Below are 15,140 nucleotides of genomic sequence, written 5' to 3' on the forward strand. Positions count from 1 at the left end.
CTGAAATGAGGGCCATCCAACCCAAGCTCCTTCCCACTCCTCCTAAAGTGGTGTTCAGTTGCCCATCCAACTTCCACAACATCCTAGTCCATCCCTATGCCACTCTCAATCCCAACTGCTTGCCACAGGGATCATATTCCTACCGAAGAATCAGGTGCGAGACCTGCCCAATCCATCCACCCAATACTTCCTATTACATTCCTGTCACAGGCTCATCTTACACCATCAAAGGCCAAGCCACCTGTAAAAGCAGCCACGTTGTATACCAGCTCTGCTGCAACCACTGCACAGCATTTTTGTTTTGGTATGACTACCAACCAGCAGTCTACCAGAAAGAATGGCCACTGCCAAACTGTGGCCAAGAGCAAGTAGATTACCCTGTAGCACAACATGTAGCTGAACAAAATGCTTGCTTCACAACACGGGCCATCTGGATCATTCCCTCCATCATCACCTTTTCTGAACAGTGCAGATGGGAGTTACCCTTACAACACATTCTCCACTCCTGAAACTGTCCTGGTCTTAACCTAAGGTAATCTATTGTCCCCATAATCACCATCCAGCAGTTTCTGCCCCCTCGTCCTATCACCACCTTCCTTTTCACATTTTCTCACCCTCTTTGGGTGCCACCCTCTGTCAATGTATGCACCTGTTCTTTCGCCTTCTCAGCACCTCTCCCTTTTCTGCTTCTCTCCTTTTCTGCTCCCCATTCCCTGCCCCTCCCCACACAAACATGCCACCTCCCAATGCTGCGCATCACAGCCTCTAGTCCCCACATGTACCGCTGGACAGTGCTCTTTTCTCCCTCCACCCATACCCTGCTCTCTGTCTCCCTTCCTTGCCCCACTCCATGACAGTCTCATTCCAGTTGGACCTGCCGGTTGTAGTGGTCTTGTGTATGTGAAGTGTGCTTGCTTGTAACAGTCTTTTTGTTGTGCCTGTCTGCAACTCAATGGGTCATCTTTATGGTGAGTAGCAATCTATCGTTCTCCTAATATTTTGGAGGACTTCACATGGAGAAGAATCATCGAAAGTGGAAGAAGTTCGAATTATGACGAGTGTAGCCCAGGAGTTTGGAACTGCTCACATCATTCTTTCAGGTGCAGGGGAGCATTCTGAACCATAGGCACTGCTGCCCAAAGGACAGGGAGTGGTCAGTCACAGCTAACTACAGCAGCAGATGCATCAGGCAAGAAGGGATGCATGTCAAACAGTGGGTGCACTTGACACCACAATGAAATATTCATTCTGCTGCAGAGTATGTGCTAATATGAAACTTGCTGGCAGATTAAAACTGTGTACTGGACTGAGATTTGAGTTCAGGACCTTTGCTGTTTGCAGGCAAGTGCTCTACCAACTGAACTATCCAAGCATAACTTACAAGCCATCCTCACAGCTTTACTGCTGCCAGTACTTCATTTCCTACCTTCTTCAGTGAAGTTTGGAAATCAGGAGATGAGATACCGGTGGAAGTAAAGCTGTGAGGATGGATCATGAGTTGTGCTTGGGTACCTCAGTAGTAGAGCATGTACCCACGAAATGCAAAGATCCTGAGTTCGAGTCTTGATCTGGCAGATAGTTTACATCTGCCAGGAAGCTGCATTTGTAATGAAATTTAACAGGACTTCAAGACACTCAATCTCATGCTGCACAATAGTTCAGTGACTCAACTCCATGGAAGTGGTTTCCTTGCCTGACAATCAGTACACTATGTTCCATTTACACCCGCACATTGGGGGCACTATTTGTGATGGTGCCAAGGACAGAGGGAATGGACCAATGAGGAGTGGGTCACGTGATCTTCTCAGATGAGAGCAGATTCAGTCTGAATAGTGATTCAGGATGTACCCTCATATGGTGTGAGGTGAAAACACGTAATGCACCTAGGAACATCGGCAAACCTGACCATTTTGGTGGTCCGCATGTTATCATGTGGGGAGGCATAATGTAGCATGGGTGTACTAACCTCAAAATCTTTGAACATGGTACACTTCCTGGTGAATGTTATTGTGACACTGTACTCCCCTCCATGTGTGTCTTTTCAGGATGCATTCAGCCTTTATTTTATTTTTAAGGCTGACAATGTGCAACCGCATCAGACGGCACAGGCGGAAGAGCTCTTCGAACATTAGGATATTCAGTGAATGAACTGGCCTATCTGTTCCCCTGGCTTAAAGCCCATCAAACACATTTGGGATGCTTTGGGGAAACATATCAGCATATCCATGCGCACCAAGGACCGTTTGGCAGTCATCAACTATGCTGGTGAAGGAATGAAACACTCTATCACGAGATCTCCTAACTAACCTCGTGGCCAGCACGGGAGCATGCTACAGAGCATGCGTTGCAGCCCATAATGATAACACACTCTATTAAGATCCATGTACCACCTTTTGTAACGTCCAGGGGACCATCATAAATCAGGGAGACGTTAGTGCAATTATTATCTTTAAATAAACATGTCATTCCTGTTTGTTTTCTTGTGTATTTATTTCAATTACCTTCTGTAATACAGCATAGTGGTTCTTCCTATGTTTGGTCTCAGTTTCATCAATCTGTGTTGCTTGGCAGTGACACATCATGCAAAAGTTATCTCCACCATTAAGTTTTGCACACCAGAGTATATGAAAGACTACCGCTATGGTTATCAGGCTCCAATACGTATTCCGAAGGCACTACTAACTGCAGTAACTGTGGTAATACATATTCCACAGATGCTACTCAATGTAGCCATTGGAATAACTTTATTTGAAAGACCGCTCATATATTGAGAGTATACAGAAGAGCTGGTAACTGTCTGAATGTATTTTAACATGTTTTTAAACTATCACTACATAAATACTTCAAAATTTATTTGCTGACTGTGAATTCTTTGACATCATTTATATTAGGTATGACTATACTACCCATTAGTGATATATGAAAATTTGTGCCGGCACAGAATTTGAATCCTGATTTGTTAGCTGTCACCTTAACCACTTCAGCTATCCATGTGAGTTCCCCTGATTGACCAAAACTTTAATGTGCCGCTCTGTCTACATCCTTATATCATGTTTCACTTCAGCTATTCGTACGAGTTCCCCTGATTGACCCAAACTTTCATATGGTACTCTGTCTACATCCTTGTATCATGTTTCACTATTTTCATAACCAAATGTTCACAACGCTACTTGGATTCTGGCAACAGGGAGAATGAGGCTGTATGCCCACATAGCTTGTAACGTTTACTTGCATATCTGAATGAGCAGACACTGTTCATGATCCACAGCTGTACAAAATATTTCAAAATTTATTCAAGTCCCAGTCTGGCAAAAATTTTCAAATGAGTAGTATATCTAGTCCTAATACAGCTTATATCAAAGAATTCACAGTTAGCAAATAAATTTCAAGGTAGCCGTAGATTGTCAACAATGTCACTTCATTCAGACATGTAAGTAAACAAACATTTACTGCTCTGTGTCTTTTTGATGCAATTCATTCGATTATAGTTCCACAACTTTGTATCAAATGATGTAACACACACCATAACTAGCAAAGCAGATTCTTTTAGGTGTGCAAGGAGGAATTTCCTCTCTCTGCAAATTGACCAATAAGTATCTTCATTTTGTAATAAGACAATAAATCTCTAAAAGAACATGTACAACACAATTATGATGGAACTGCTTATTTTGTTCCAAAATTCCCAAAAGGCTCAGGGAATTCTGTTAGGCACTGGCTGAACCTATGTTAGTTGATTACCATAGCTTCGTAAATGTTGCTCAAATTAAAAGTAAAAATACAACCACATGTTTAGGTATTTAGTAGTGATTATGGATGGTGCACATAAGGAGTGAGCTACTTTTTATTATGACAGTTCCACATTAGTAAACAGTATTATGTCACTATTATCTATGTTCACCCAAACTTGTTAGCATCAACTATCATTGCATTCAGTACTCAGGTTTCTGGTGATCACCTGAATGTAAACAATCATTGCATTCAGTACATTCTTAATTAAAAGATCAAGTTAGCTGGAGGTCTGTGTTCATTAACTGCATAAATTTATGTGACTGCACGGAGTAAGTATGCAATGTGATAAGGTCAAGTTAAAGAAAACCTGATCACAGCTTGTGAACTTATTTGTTTTGTTTAATTTTTTTAGTATCCTAGATTGTTGCCTATTTGTAAATCACTTACTGTAAACAAAAATTTAGCTGTAAAATGTAACACAAACTGGAATTTATCCATCCAAATGCCAGAAATGAATTAATACTTGTAATTGTACCTCTGTAAATATTACTGTAGGGACATGAATGAGAGATCAACAGCCCCTGCTGTATTAATTACTCATAACATTGATATCAATTACAGTAATTTGGAATAAATTTTGACAGTTTCCATAACTAGTTTTCAGTCATGCGATATGATTTCAAATAATGGATACAATATGAAAAACTGATCAACAGTTTGAATAAGGTATCAAGTGCCTGGCAGTGAAGAGTTTTTAAAATTCTACAAAATAATCTGCAGAAATACAACTTTATCCTCAAAGTCTGTTCAGTATATTCATTAGTTGCATGATTTGCTTCCATTTTAGCATCACATGTGTAATTCACAATCTTTTCTCTGCTTGTCCCACATGTACCACACATAGCGTAAAATTTTAGAAAAAATATACACTTTAGATATGCACTCAAAATTAAGCATATAACTTTTCTTTTAATACAATATGAATCTTCTAAATATTACCCTCATACGTCTGTTACAAATGGTTAAAGCTAAACAAGATTAATCAATCAGGTAAAGAGCGCCAACACACAAGCACACTTAAAATATTCTTCATAAGGCTCTGCTAAGGAGAGAGCTGAAGTACGAATCCCTACAGTGAAAATATGTCACTAAATGAATAAATGTTGTTTCATCACAAAACAAAATGTTGGTCATTATATTCAGTTCTTAACTGGAAAGATTTTAATAACAGAAAAACTTTTAAGAAAATATCTTATGTGGGTCAATTACAAACTACCAGAAATTCTACTGTGGTATTGCAAATGAAGAGTAACTACACATGGTAGAAAATATGGAAACTCCATGAGTAGCTCAGTTGATACAGTAAGTAGTAAATTTCACTATACTCAGCAACATTTGATTTGCACTATGTGAACTATAGAAGTATTCAATGTCAAAATATGTTTCTTGGGTAAAGAAGTCCAGTCTTTGTTTCATTACTCTATTTAGGATTATGTCCCAGTAATGAATGTACAGTACTAATAATAAAGCCTAGGAGAAAAAAGGTATGAATCTAATGAATGTAGAAACTCCTATTAGAATTTGTGATAAGTTAGCTATAGGAAAAAAGATACTCATTACGCAGGCTAAAATATAAAATTTTTTTCTTGAACATAATTTATAACGGCTTTCTGTACTTCTTGCATTAATGACCTACCTGAATGCTAACAGCGAAGTGTGCAAAACACACACACACACAAGCTAACTTACAGCCCTTTCATAATCAATGAGGTAAGCAATTTCAAATGAAAGATGAAAATTTATGAGGAAAAAAATATGAAACAAAAGAAGTGTGAAAAATAATATGTATCCAAAAAAAATGGTCAAGCAGTTCCCCAGTTTCATAATACACCATGAGAAATCGAAGTAGTATTTGGTGATTTAATCTACACTGAACCAAATCAGACAAAATTATAAGTATCCAAAACTGTTACAGCAGGTTGTAATCAAGAACACACTGACTACATAGCCAGAGCTATAGTTTCAGAGATGTAGGACACAAATTTCACAGCATATGCATCTGTAGAAAATGAAGTAAATGTAAGATGATAATTTCTAATAAATAAAATCTTAAAAAGAATAAGTCACAACAAAATTCTATGAAGACACAGAGCAAATGTGTACAAAGGAGAAAACTTGACATCTGAACAGAATGAGCTACTGATTAAACTACAGATAACAATTACTATAAAACTAGTTTCTGAAATTCCAAATTTGCCACTCCCCTCTCCCTCATATCTCTCTCTCTCTCTCTCTCACACACACAGACACACACACACACACACAGACACACACACAGAGAGAGAGAGAGAGAGAGAGAGAGAGAGAGAGAGTGACATTCTATCTTCCTGCCTTATATTGACGAATCAAATTTCTCTTGGAAATTCTGAATTAACTATGAACTAACTCTCTAGGCTTGTCTCCCATAAATAACTCCCCTCCCATTCTTATCGAAAACAAGGCTCCTTTAGCTACAAAATCTTACAACATTATTAACAGAATTTATATCTTCTTATTTCTTATTAGAAGGTAAGAATGATTTATATTCTTCTTCTAAGACAAAATTATCTTCCTAAGAAATAACAATTCCACTTTGTGAGTTAGAGGCTTCTGACACTGAACCCATGGAAATTATTTTATGGTTTGAAAAATACAATGAATGTGCAGTAAAAATAATAATTGGATACTAAACTATGACTGATGCTGAGAAGTTTGGCTAGATCATATATTTAGTAATGTCTGCTACATAACTGCAAAATTTCCTATTTTGTATGTACTACCGTCGAAAAGAGGTAATTTAACACAAATTTTATGAAATTCTGAACATTATGTATACCTTCTTAATGTCAGTTAACAGGGGAAAAAATAAGCACTTAGTTTCATACATCAACAAGTCACAGAAATGTATGAAAGGGCAGACACACTAATGCGATAACCTCTCCGGCAGTTTCAAAGAGTTAGTTTCATGAAGAGTGATCTGCATTTTGTTTAACCACTACTGTCTGACAAACACATCTGACACCCTACTCTTCAGTGCAGCAGCCTACTATAGATCTGATTACCTCATTAAATTCTCAGTAAATCCCACCACCCCATTTCAAGCACCTCAATGCTCCAACACAAAACAGCAAGTAAATCTAACTGCTAAATTAAATATTTAAGATCTCCAGGTAATACTGAAAAACCCTTTCATAGTCTGAGATATTCCTCTTAGTGATTAAATTAAACAAATAATCTTGCAACTTCTTACTCATGCACCCATCAGCAAAAGAATTCAAATTTATCATTATCAAAGTATTCAAAAACTGGTTCAATTAAAGTTTACTTTCCATCCAATATAAAATTTCACATACAGATCAACAAATTTTTGACACCTTAAAAAAGAGAAGCTACACTGAGCAATTATAATTTATTCCTCTTTATACAGTGTAAAGGTTTCCTTTTTTGAGATAATAATTTATTGGGGAAAGTATTCCTCATTCACTCACAACATTAATGTCATTAATGTACAGATAGAATAAACCTTTTAACCAGTGTTTGAATACTCCAAAATAAATAAAAGAATGATGTATCTTACCTTGAGCACCATCCTGAGAACTGCCAGAATCTTGTGAAATCCCAGTTAGTGAGGCGAATAAATTTGATGAATCTGGAAAAAGAGCATCAATTAAATTATGAGCCAGAAACACACTGTATTTTTACTATGAATCTGAGAACTTTACTCTTCATAAGCTTTTCCACAAAACTATGTTTCAAAAAATAGGTAATACAAGATTAAATGAAACAACAAGTTTACTGTTACCAGTCACTGTTTTATTTTTTCCACAATGCATTTCAAAGGTTTAAACCTCCATCATCGGGTGGATTTACATTAGTTAGTATTACATATGTGTGTATGTTGTGTTACGATTTTGGAGGAACTTGTGGCACTGCCTAGTGGAGAAACAAGACACTATTTCAGAATATGGTGTTGGATAACTTTTGACAAAAAATTAAACTGATATCTAATGGTAAATTTTAATAAGTAAACCAGAGTACCTCCAGTGGTCACAGGTTCCTTTTTCTGTCGTAACACTTCACATGTATACTGCCACATTTGTAAACAAATATGGCATCTGGAATCAGCTGGGTGCAAGTTTCGTACAGCAGAAGAGAAGACATAATCGCAAAGTGCAAAGAATATACATCGTAACAACATTATTACAGAATAATCGTTTAAACCATTTGGAGGTGTTTGTTTTGAGGTGTCGAATATATGTGTGTGTACTTCAGGTGGTATATAAATCCAATTTTGAAAGGTTGAAACAGCTAAACATTCGTACTCGTTTATGCAATCAGGTGAAATGTTAATATGGCTTAAACTTCAGACTTGCTAATAACAATTAGGTGAAATGTTACAGGCTTGAATTACAATGATCATTTTGGCTACAGCAGTAAAAACATACATAGATGACACTCTTTGAAGAAATAGTGAGAGAGAGAGAAAGGAAGGAGTGATTATATGAGAGCAAACACTTACATGGCAAGGAGTCTTAAGATTACATGTTGCATATATTAGCTGCCTAAAGGTTGGGGTAATACACTGGTTAATGTTGTAAAATATGCAGATAGATATACATTTGTGCCAGTAGTTGATGTACATACAGTTTTAAGCTGACAAGGGGTACAAGTCGTTGATGAGATGAATTATCTGTGAATGAGGTCAATCTCTCGTACTCTTGGTGGCAGTCAATATTTATGGTAAATATTAGGATGTGTGCACATGTGTGTGTGTGTGTGTGTGTGTGTGTGTGTGTGTGTGTGTGTAGGCAGTTGCTGAAAACAGAGATGATACTATTGTAAATATTATTTTAAACATAGCTGCGCTACAGCAACGGTTCCATGACAAAAGATTAAAAAACAGCCGACCAGTTGCAAAGGATAAAGTAATCTTTACCTAGGTTTCAATAGATATAAATCTATCTTCTTCAGAAGACGGCAGTATTACATTAACATGGAGTGAAGTATCCTAGTCGTTTTTGCAAACATTTACATAACTCAGTTAATCCAAATAAAACATAGCCCTGAGAACAGGGTTTGTCAGACATATAAAAATTAAGAACATAGTAGTTGAAGAGCGCATGGCATGTCTGTTATTCTTTATTGTAATGGTAAGGTCTAGGAAATTTATACTGATTCAACTCACTGATGTCATCTTAAATATTGTCCTTGTAAATATTGTCATTTTTGTAATTTAAGATGGATTCTGGTTGTTTCATTTGGTGTTTGTATATTTTGAGTGTTTCAAGGATGTCTAGTTTTCTGCCTTTTGGTTGGATGTGTAGGATGCTAATACTTGTGTTGTTAACATGGTGTTTTGTTTCATGTAGGTGGGTAGCTATTGCTGATGTGTGGTATTTTTTGTTTTTTAGTGCTGCCATGTGTTCCTTGAACCTAATCTCAAATGATCTGCCTGTCTGGCCTATGTAGAAGCAGTCACAGTAAAAACATTCAATTTTGTACACACCTGTGTGATGAAGTGGGTTTCGTGTGCCGATGTTGTGGGGTAACTTCTGTCCAATCTTGTTGTCTGTTGTAAAGGATATGCTTATGCCTTTCCGTTTGAAGACATTGGCAATCTGGTATGAAATGTTACCCAGAAAGGGGATTGTATGGAAGGTGTTATTTTCTTTTTGTTTTTTGTGTTGTGATTGCTTTGCCCTTATTGAGTGTTTTAGAGTGTCTACTATGGAGCTGTTATAGCCATTTTCAATAGCTGTTTGTTTTATTATTTCAATTTCTTGATCACATTTATCTTCTGAGAGTGGTAGTTGGATAGCTCTATTAATCATGTACTGGTATGCTGCCATTTTGGGTGCTGCAGGGTGGCAAGAGGAGTTGTGGATTCTGGTTTGTGTTGTGGTAGGCTTCCGATAAATTTCAAACTGATGTCTGTTATTCTTTATTGTAATGGTAAGGTCTAGGAAATTTATACTGTTATCTTTTTGGTGTTCAACTGTGAATTTTATGCTTTCATGGGAGTTGTTGAAAAACTGATTCAACTCACTGATGTCATCTTTAGTGCCTTTGATTAAAATTATGGTATCATCTACATATTTGTAGTAGTAGATGATATTTTTGAGGAGGTGGTGATTGGAATACAAGATTTTGTCTTCTAGGTTACTTATAAATATTTCTGCTAACAATCCGGAAACATTTGAGCCCATTGCCAGGCCATCTATTTGTTTGTAGATTTTATTGTTAAATTTAAAATAGTAGACACTCTAAAACACTCAATAATGGCAAAGCAATCACAACACAAAAAACAAAAAGAAAATAACACCTTCCATACAATCCCCTTTCTGGGTAACATTTCATACCAGATTGCCAATGTCTTCAAACGGAAAGGCATAAGCATATCCTTTACAACAGACAACAAGATTGGACAGAAGTTACCCCACAACATCGGCACACGAAACCCACTTCATCACACAGGTGTGTACAAAATTGAATGTTTGGACTGTGACTGCTTCTACATAGGCCAGACAGGCAGATCATTTGAGATTAGGTTCAAGGAACACATGGCAGCACTAAAAAACAAAAAAATACCACACATCAGCAATAGCTACCCACCTACACGAAACAAAACACCATGTTAACAACACAAGTATTAGCATCCTACACATCCAACCAAAAGGCAGAAAACTAGACATCCTTGAAACACTCAAAATATACAAACACCAAATGAAACAACCAGAATCCATCTTAAATTACAAAAATAACAATATTTCCAATAGTATCATCTCTGTTTTCAGCAACTGCCTACACTCTTAAAAACACACACACACACACACACACACACACACACACACACACACACATGTGCACACATCCTAATATTTACCATAAATATTGACAGCCGCCAAGAGTACAAGAGATTGACCTCATTCACAGATAATTCATCACATCAACAGCTTGTACCCCTTGTCAGCTTAAAACTGTATGTACATCAACTACTGGTACAAATGTATATCTATCTGCATATTTTATAACATTAACAAGTGTTGTAGCCAAAATGATCATTGTAACTCAAGCCTGTAACATTTCACCTAATTGTTATTAGCAAGTATGAAGTTTAAGCCATATTAACATTTCACCTGATTGCATAAACGAGTACGAATGTTTCAAAATTGGATTTATATACCACCTGAAGTACACACACATATATTCGACACCTCAAAACAAACACCTCCAAATGGTTTAAACAATTATTCTGTAATAATGTTGTTACGATGTATATTCTTTGCACTTTGCGATTATGTCTTCTCTTCTGCTGTACGAAACTTGCACCCAGCTGATTCCAGACGCCATATTTGTTTACAAATGTGGCAGTATACATGTGAAGTGTTACGACAGAAAAAGGAACCTGTGACCACTGGAGGTACTCTAGTTTACTTATTAAAGTTTACCATTAGATATCAGTTTAATTTTTTGTCAAAAGTTATCCAAAACCATATTCTGAAATAGTGTCTTGTTTCTCCACTAAGCAGTGCCACAAGTTCCTCCAAAATCGTAACACAACATACACACATATGTAATACTAACTAATATAAATCCACCCGATGATGGAGGTTTAAACCTTTGAAACGCGTCGTGGAAAAAATAAAACGGTGACTGGTAACAGTAAACTTGTTGTTTCATTTAATGTCAGTAACAGTCACGGTAAAGCCTAACCTAAAAATGTTCGCATTTAAAGTTAATCTGCCCAGTCAGGCCATCAAGGCTATTTTCGAGTATAAGAACAGTGCAGAAAAGGTCGCAATGACGACACAACACATACACTTCAATAGGAATTGTCTCAAGAATAACGTCATCCCAAATTATGTCAAGATTGACATCAAAACAAACACAACAACTGCGAAGAAAACACTGGAGATCGCACGAAAACTCTGGGTGAAAAATGAACTGAAAGAACTTTATATTAAAAAACAAAAGTTCAACAAACAGCTTTATAATGCAGAATTACAATTGGGAAAGTTGCTTCATAGATTAGAATATAATTCTATAACTAAAAAAGTCAAAGAGTACACCGAGTTCATCGTACAGAAAATGAAAGCTACACAGAAGAAATAACTGGCGAATCTTATAAAGCAACAATTACCTCCCAAACCAAACCAAAACAGCCAAAAGAAGCACACATTCTACACACCTTTCCTCAACAACACGAACATAATATTCACTGCAGAAGAAGAGGCACTACTCTGCAAAGGCTTAAAACACAATGCTCAAGCTCCGCTGGACCAAAAGAAACAAGAGAAGCTTATCACTTGTGTCACACAGATCTCAACCATCGCCTTTAAGAAGCAAACCGACAGTATATCAGCCTGCCACAAAATTAACGAAATCATTGAAAAGGAAATTGCAAAACCATTCCCAGCATACAAGAAAAGAGAAGAAGCCCTTACACGTACCATTAAGACTAAATTAAACATGAATAATGCAATAATTGTAAAAGCTGACAAGGGCAACACAACTGTTGTAATGGACAGAACAAGATACATAGAAAAAACTTTAGACTTCTTCCAAACCAGCAACACAACTGAAATACATAAAGATCCAACAGCCAGAATACAAAAGGAGATTAAACACATTTCAAACAACATTAACTTTCTACTCACCATCCAAGAAGCAAGAAACATTGTAACAATGAGCCCACAAGCACCTTGCCTTAGGTCACAACTTAAGATACACAAAAATGGGACCCCCATCAGGCCCATAGTGAACTGTAGGAACAGCCCAACATTCAAGCTCAATAAAATACTCTTCAGAATTCTCAAACAAGCATACACATTCAATAATGAGAGAACACTTAAAAACACAACTGAATTCACACAATATGTCAAAAACATACAAGTACCTGATGGAGCCACACTTGCCTCATTCGACATACAAAACCTTTATTCATCTGTGCCAATAGATCCCTCACTACAAATAATCAATGCCAACCTACATAAACACAATAAAATCCCTTCAACTCACATTAAAGAACTAATGGACCTGCTTGAATTCACACTTTCACATAACTATTTTAAATTTAACAATAAAATCTACAAACAAACAGATGGCCTGGCAATGGGCTCAAATGTTTCCGGATTGTTAGCAGAAATATTTATAAGTAACCTATAAGACAAAATCTTGAATTCCAATCACCACCTCCTCAAAAATATCATCTACTACTACAAATATGTAGATGATACCATAATTTTAATCAAAGGCACTAAAGATGACATCAGTGAGTTGAATCAGTTTTTCAACATCAGTCTGAAATTTATCGGAAGCCTACCACAACACAAACCACAATCCACAACTCCTCTTGCCACCCCGCAGCAACAAAATGGCAGCATACCAGTACATGATTAATAGAGCTATCCAACTACCACTCTCAGAAGATAAATGTGATCGAGAAATTGAAATAATAAAACAAACAGCTATTGAAAATGGCTATAACAGCTCCATAGTAGCCACTCTAAAACACTCAATAATGGCAAAGCAATCACAACACAAAAAACAAAAAGAAAATAACACCTTCCATACAATCCCCTTTCTGGGTAACATTTCATACCAGATTGCCAATGTCTTCAAATGGAAAGGCATAAGCATATCCTTTACAACAGACAACAAGATTGGACAGAAGTTACCCCACAACATCGGCACACGAAACCCACTTCATCACACAGGTGTGTACAAAATTGAATGTTTGGACTGTGACTGCTTCTACATAGGCCAGACAGGCAGATCATTTGAGATTAGGTTCAAGGAACACATGGCAGCACTAAAAAACAAAAAATACCACACATCAGCAATAGCTACCCACCTACATGAAACAAAACACCATGTTAACAACACAAGTATTAGCATCCTACACATCCAACCAAAAGGCAGAAAACTAGACATCCTTGAAACACTCAAAATATACAAACACCAAACGAAACAACCAGAATCCATCTTAAATTTCAAAAATGACAATATTTACAATAGTATCATCTCTGTTTTCAGCAACTGCCTACACTCTTAAAAATACACACACACACACACACACACACACACACACACACATGTGCACACATCCTAATATTTACCATAAATATTGACAGCAGCCAAGAGTAGAAGAGATTGACCTCATTCACAGATAATTCATCACGTCAACAGCTTGTACCCCTTGTCAGCTTAAAACTGTATGTACATCAACTACTGGTACAAATGTATATCTATCTGCATATTTTATAACATTAACCAGTGTATTACCCCAACCTTTAGGCAGCTAATATATGCAACATGTAATCTTAAGACTCCTTGCCATGTAAATGTTTGCTCTCATATAATCACTCCTTCCTCTCTCTCTCTCTCTCTTTCTTCAAAGAGTGTCATCTATGTATGTTTTTACTGCTGTAGCCAAAATGATCATTGTAATTCAAGCCTGTAACATTTCACCTAATTGTTATTAGCAAGTATGAAGTTTAAGCCATATTAACATTTCACCTGAGTGCATAAACGAGTACGAATGTTTAGCTGTTTCAACCTTTCAAAATTTGATTTATATACCACCTGAAGTACACACACATATATTCGACACCTCAAAACAAACACCTCCAAATGGTTTAAACAATTATTCTGTAATAATGTTGTTACGATGTATATTCTTTGCACTTTGCGATTATGTCTTCTCTTCTGCTGTACGAAACTTGCACCCAGCTGATTCCAGACGCCATATTTGTTTACAAATGTGGCAGTATACATGTGAAGTGTTACGACAGAAAAAGGAACCTGTTACCACTGGAGGTACTCTAGTTTACTTATTAAAGTTTACCATTAGATATCAGTTTAATTTTTTGTCAAAAGTTATCTAAAACCATATTCTGAAATAGTGTCTTGTTTCTCCACTAAGCAGTGCCACAAGTTCCTCCAAAATCGTAACACAACATACACACATATGTAATACTAACTAATATAAATCCACCCGATGATGGAGGTTTAAACCTTTGAAATGCGTCGTGGAAAAAATAAAACGGTGACTGGTAACAGTAAACTTGTTGTTTCATTTAATGTCAGTAACAGTCACGGTAAAGCCTAACCTAAAAATGTTCGCATTTAAAGTTAATACAAAATTCTCACTACTTATTAACAGTGACACACATGGTGTATCACAAATGCTTGGACAAACACTGGAGATGGGATCTTACTATAAAACATGAAAAAATTTCAGGTACGTGCATGTCTGAGTTCCAAGAAGTGTCGAGGTGAACAACCATCCAATTAAAGAGAGAGAGAGAGAGATAGAGAGAGAGAGAGAGAGAGATCAATGGTGGAATAATGAGTGTGATAACCTGTCAGAA

General features: G+C 36.8%; 1 protein-coding gene across 6 annotated transcripts in view; it reads right to left on the reverse strand.

The window, feature by feature from the left end:
* LOC126259293 (broad-complex core protein isoforms 1/2/3/4/5-like) overlaps positions 1 to 15,140 on the reverse strand; it is a 344,638-nt gene that overhangs the window by 184,440 nt on the left and 145,058 nt on the right. For all 6 annotated transcript variants that reach the window (XM_049955966.1, XM_049955958.1, XM_049955975.1 and 3 more), the window contains one exon: positions 7,346 to 7,417. In XM_049955966.1, the coding sequence (XP_049811923.1) occupies positions 7,346 to 7,417 (72 nt within the window). The remainder of the gene's footprint in view (positions 1 to 7,345; positions 7,418 to 15,140) is intronic.

This window comes from Schistocerca nitens, chromosome 1 (genome assembly GCF_023898315.1).
Source record: "Schistocerca nitens isolate TAMUIC-IGC-003100 chromosome 1, iqSchNite1.1, whole genome shotgun sequence".
NCBI classification, from domain to species: Eukaryota; Metazoa; Arthropoda; class Insecta; order Orthoptera; family Acrididae; genus Schistocerca; species Schistocerca nitens.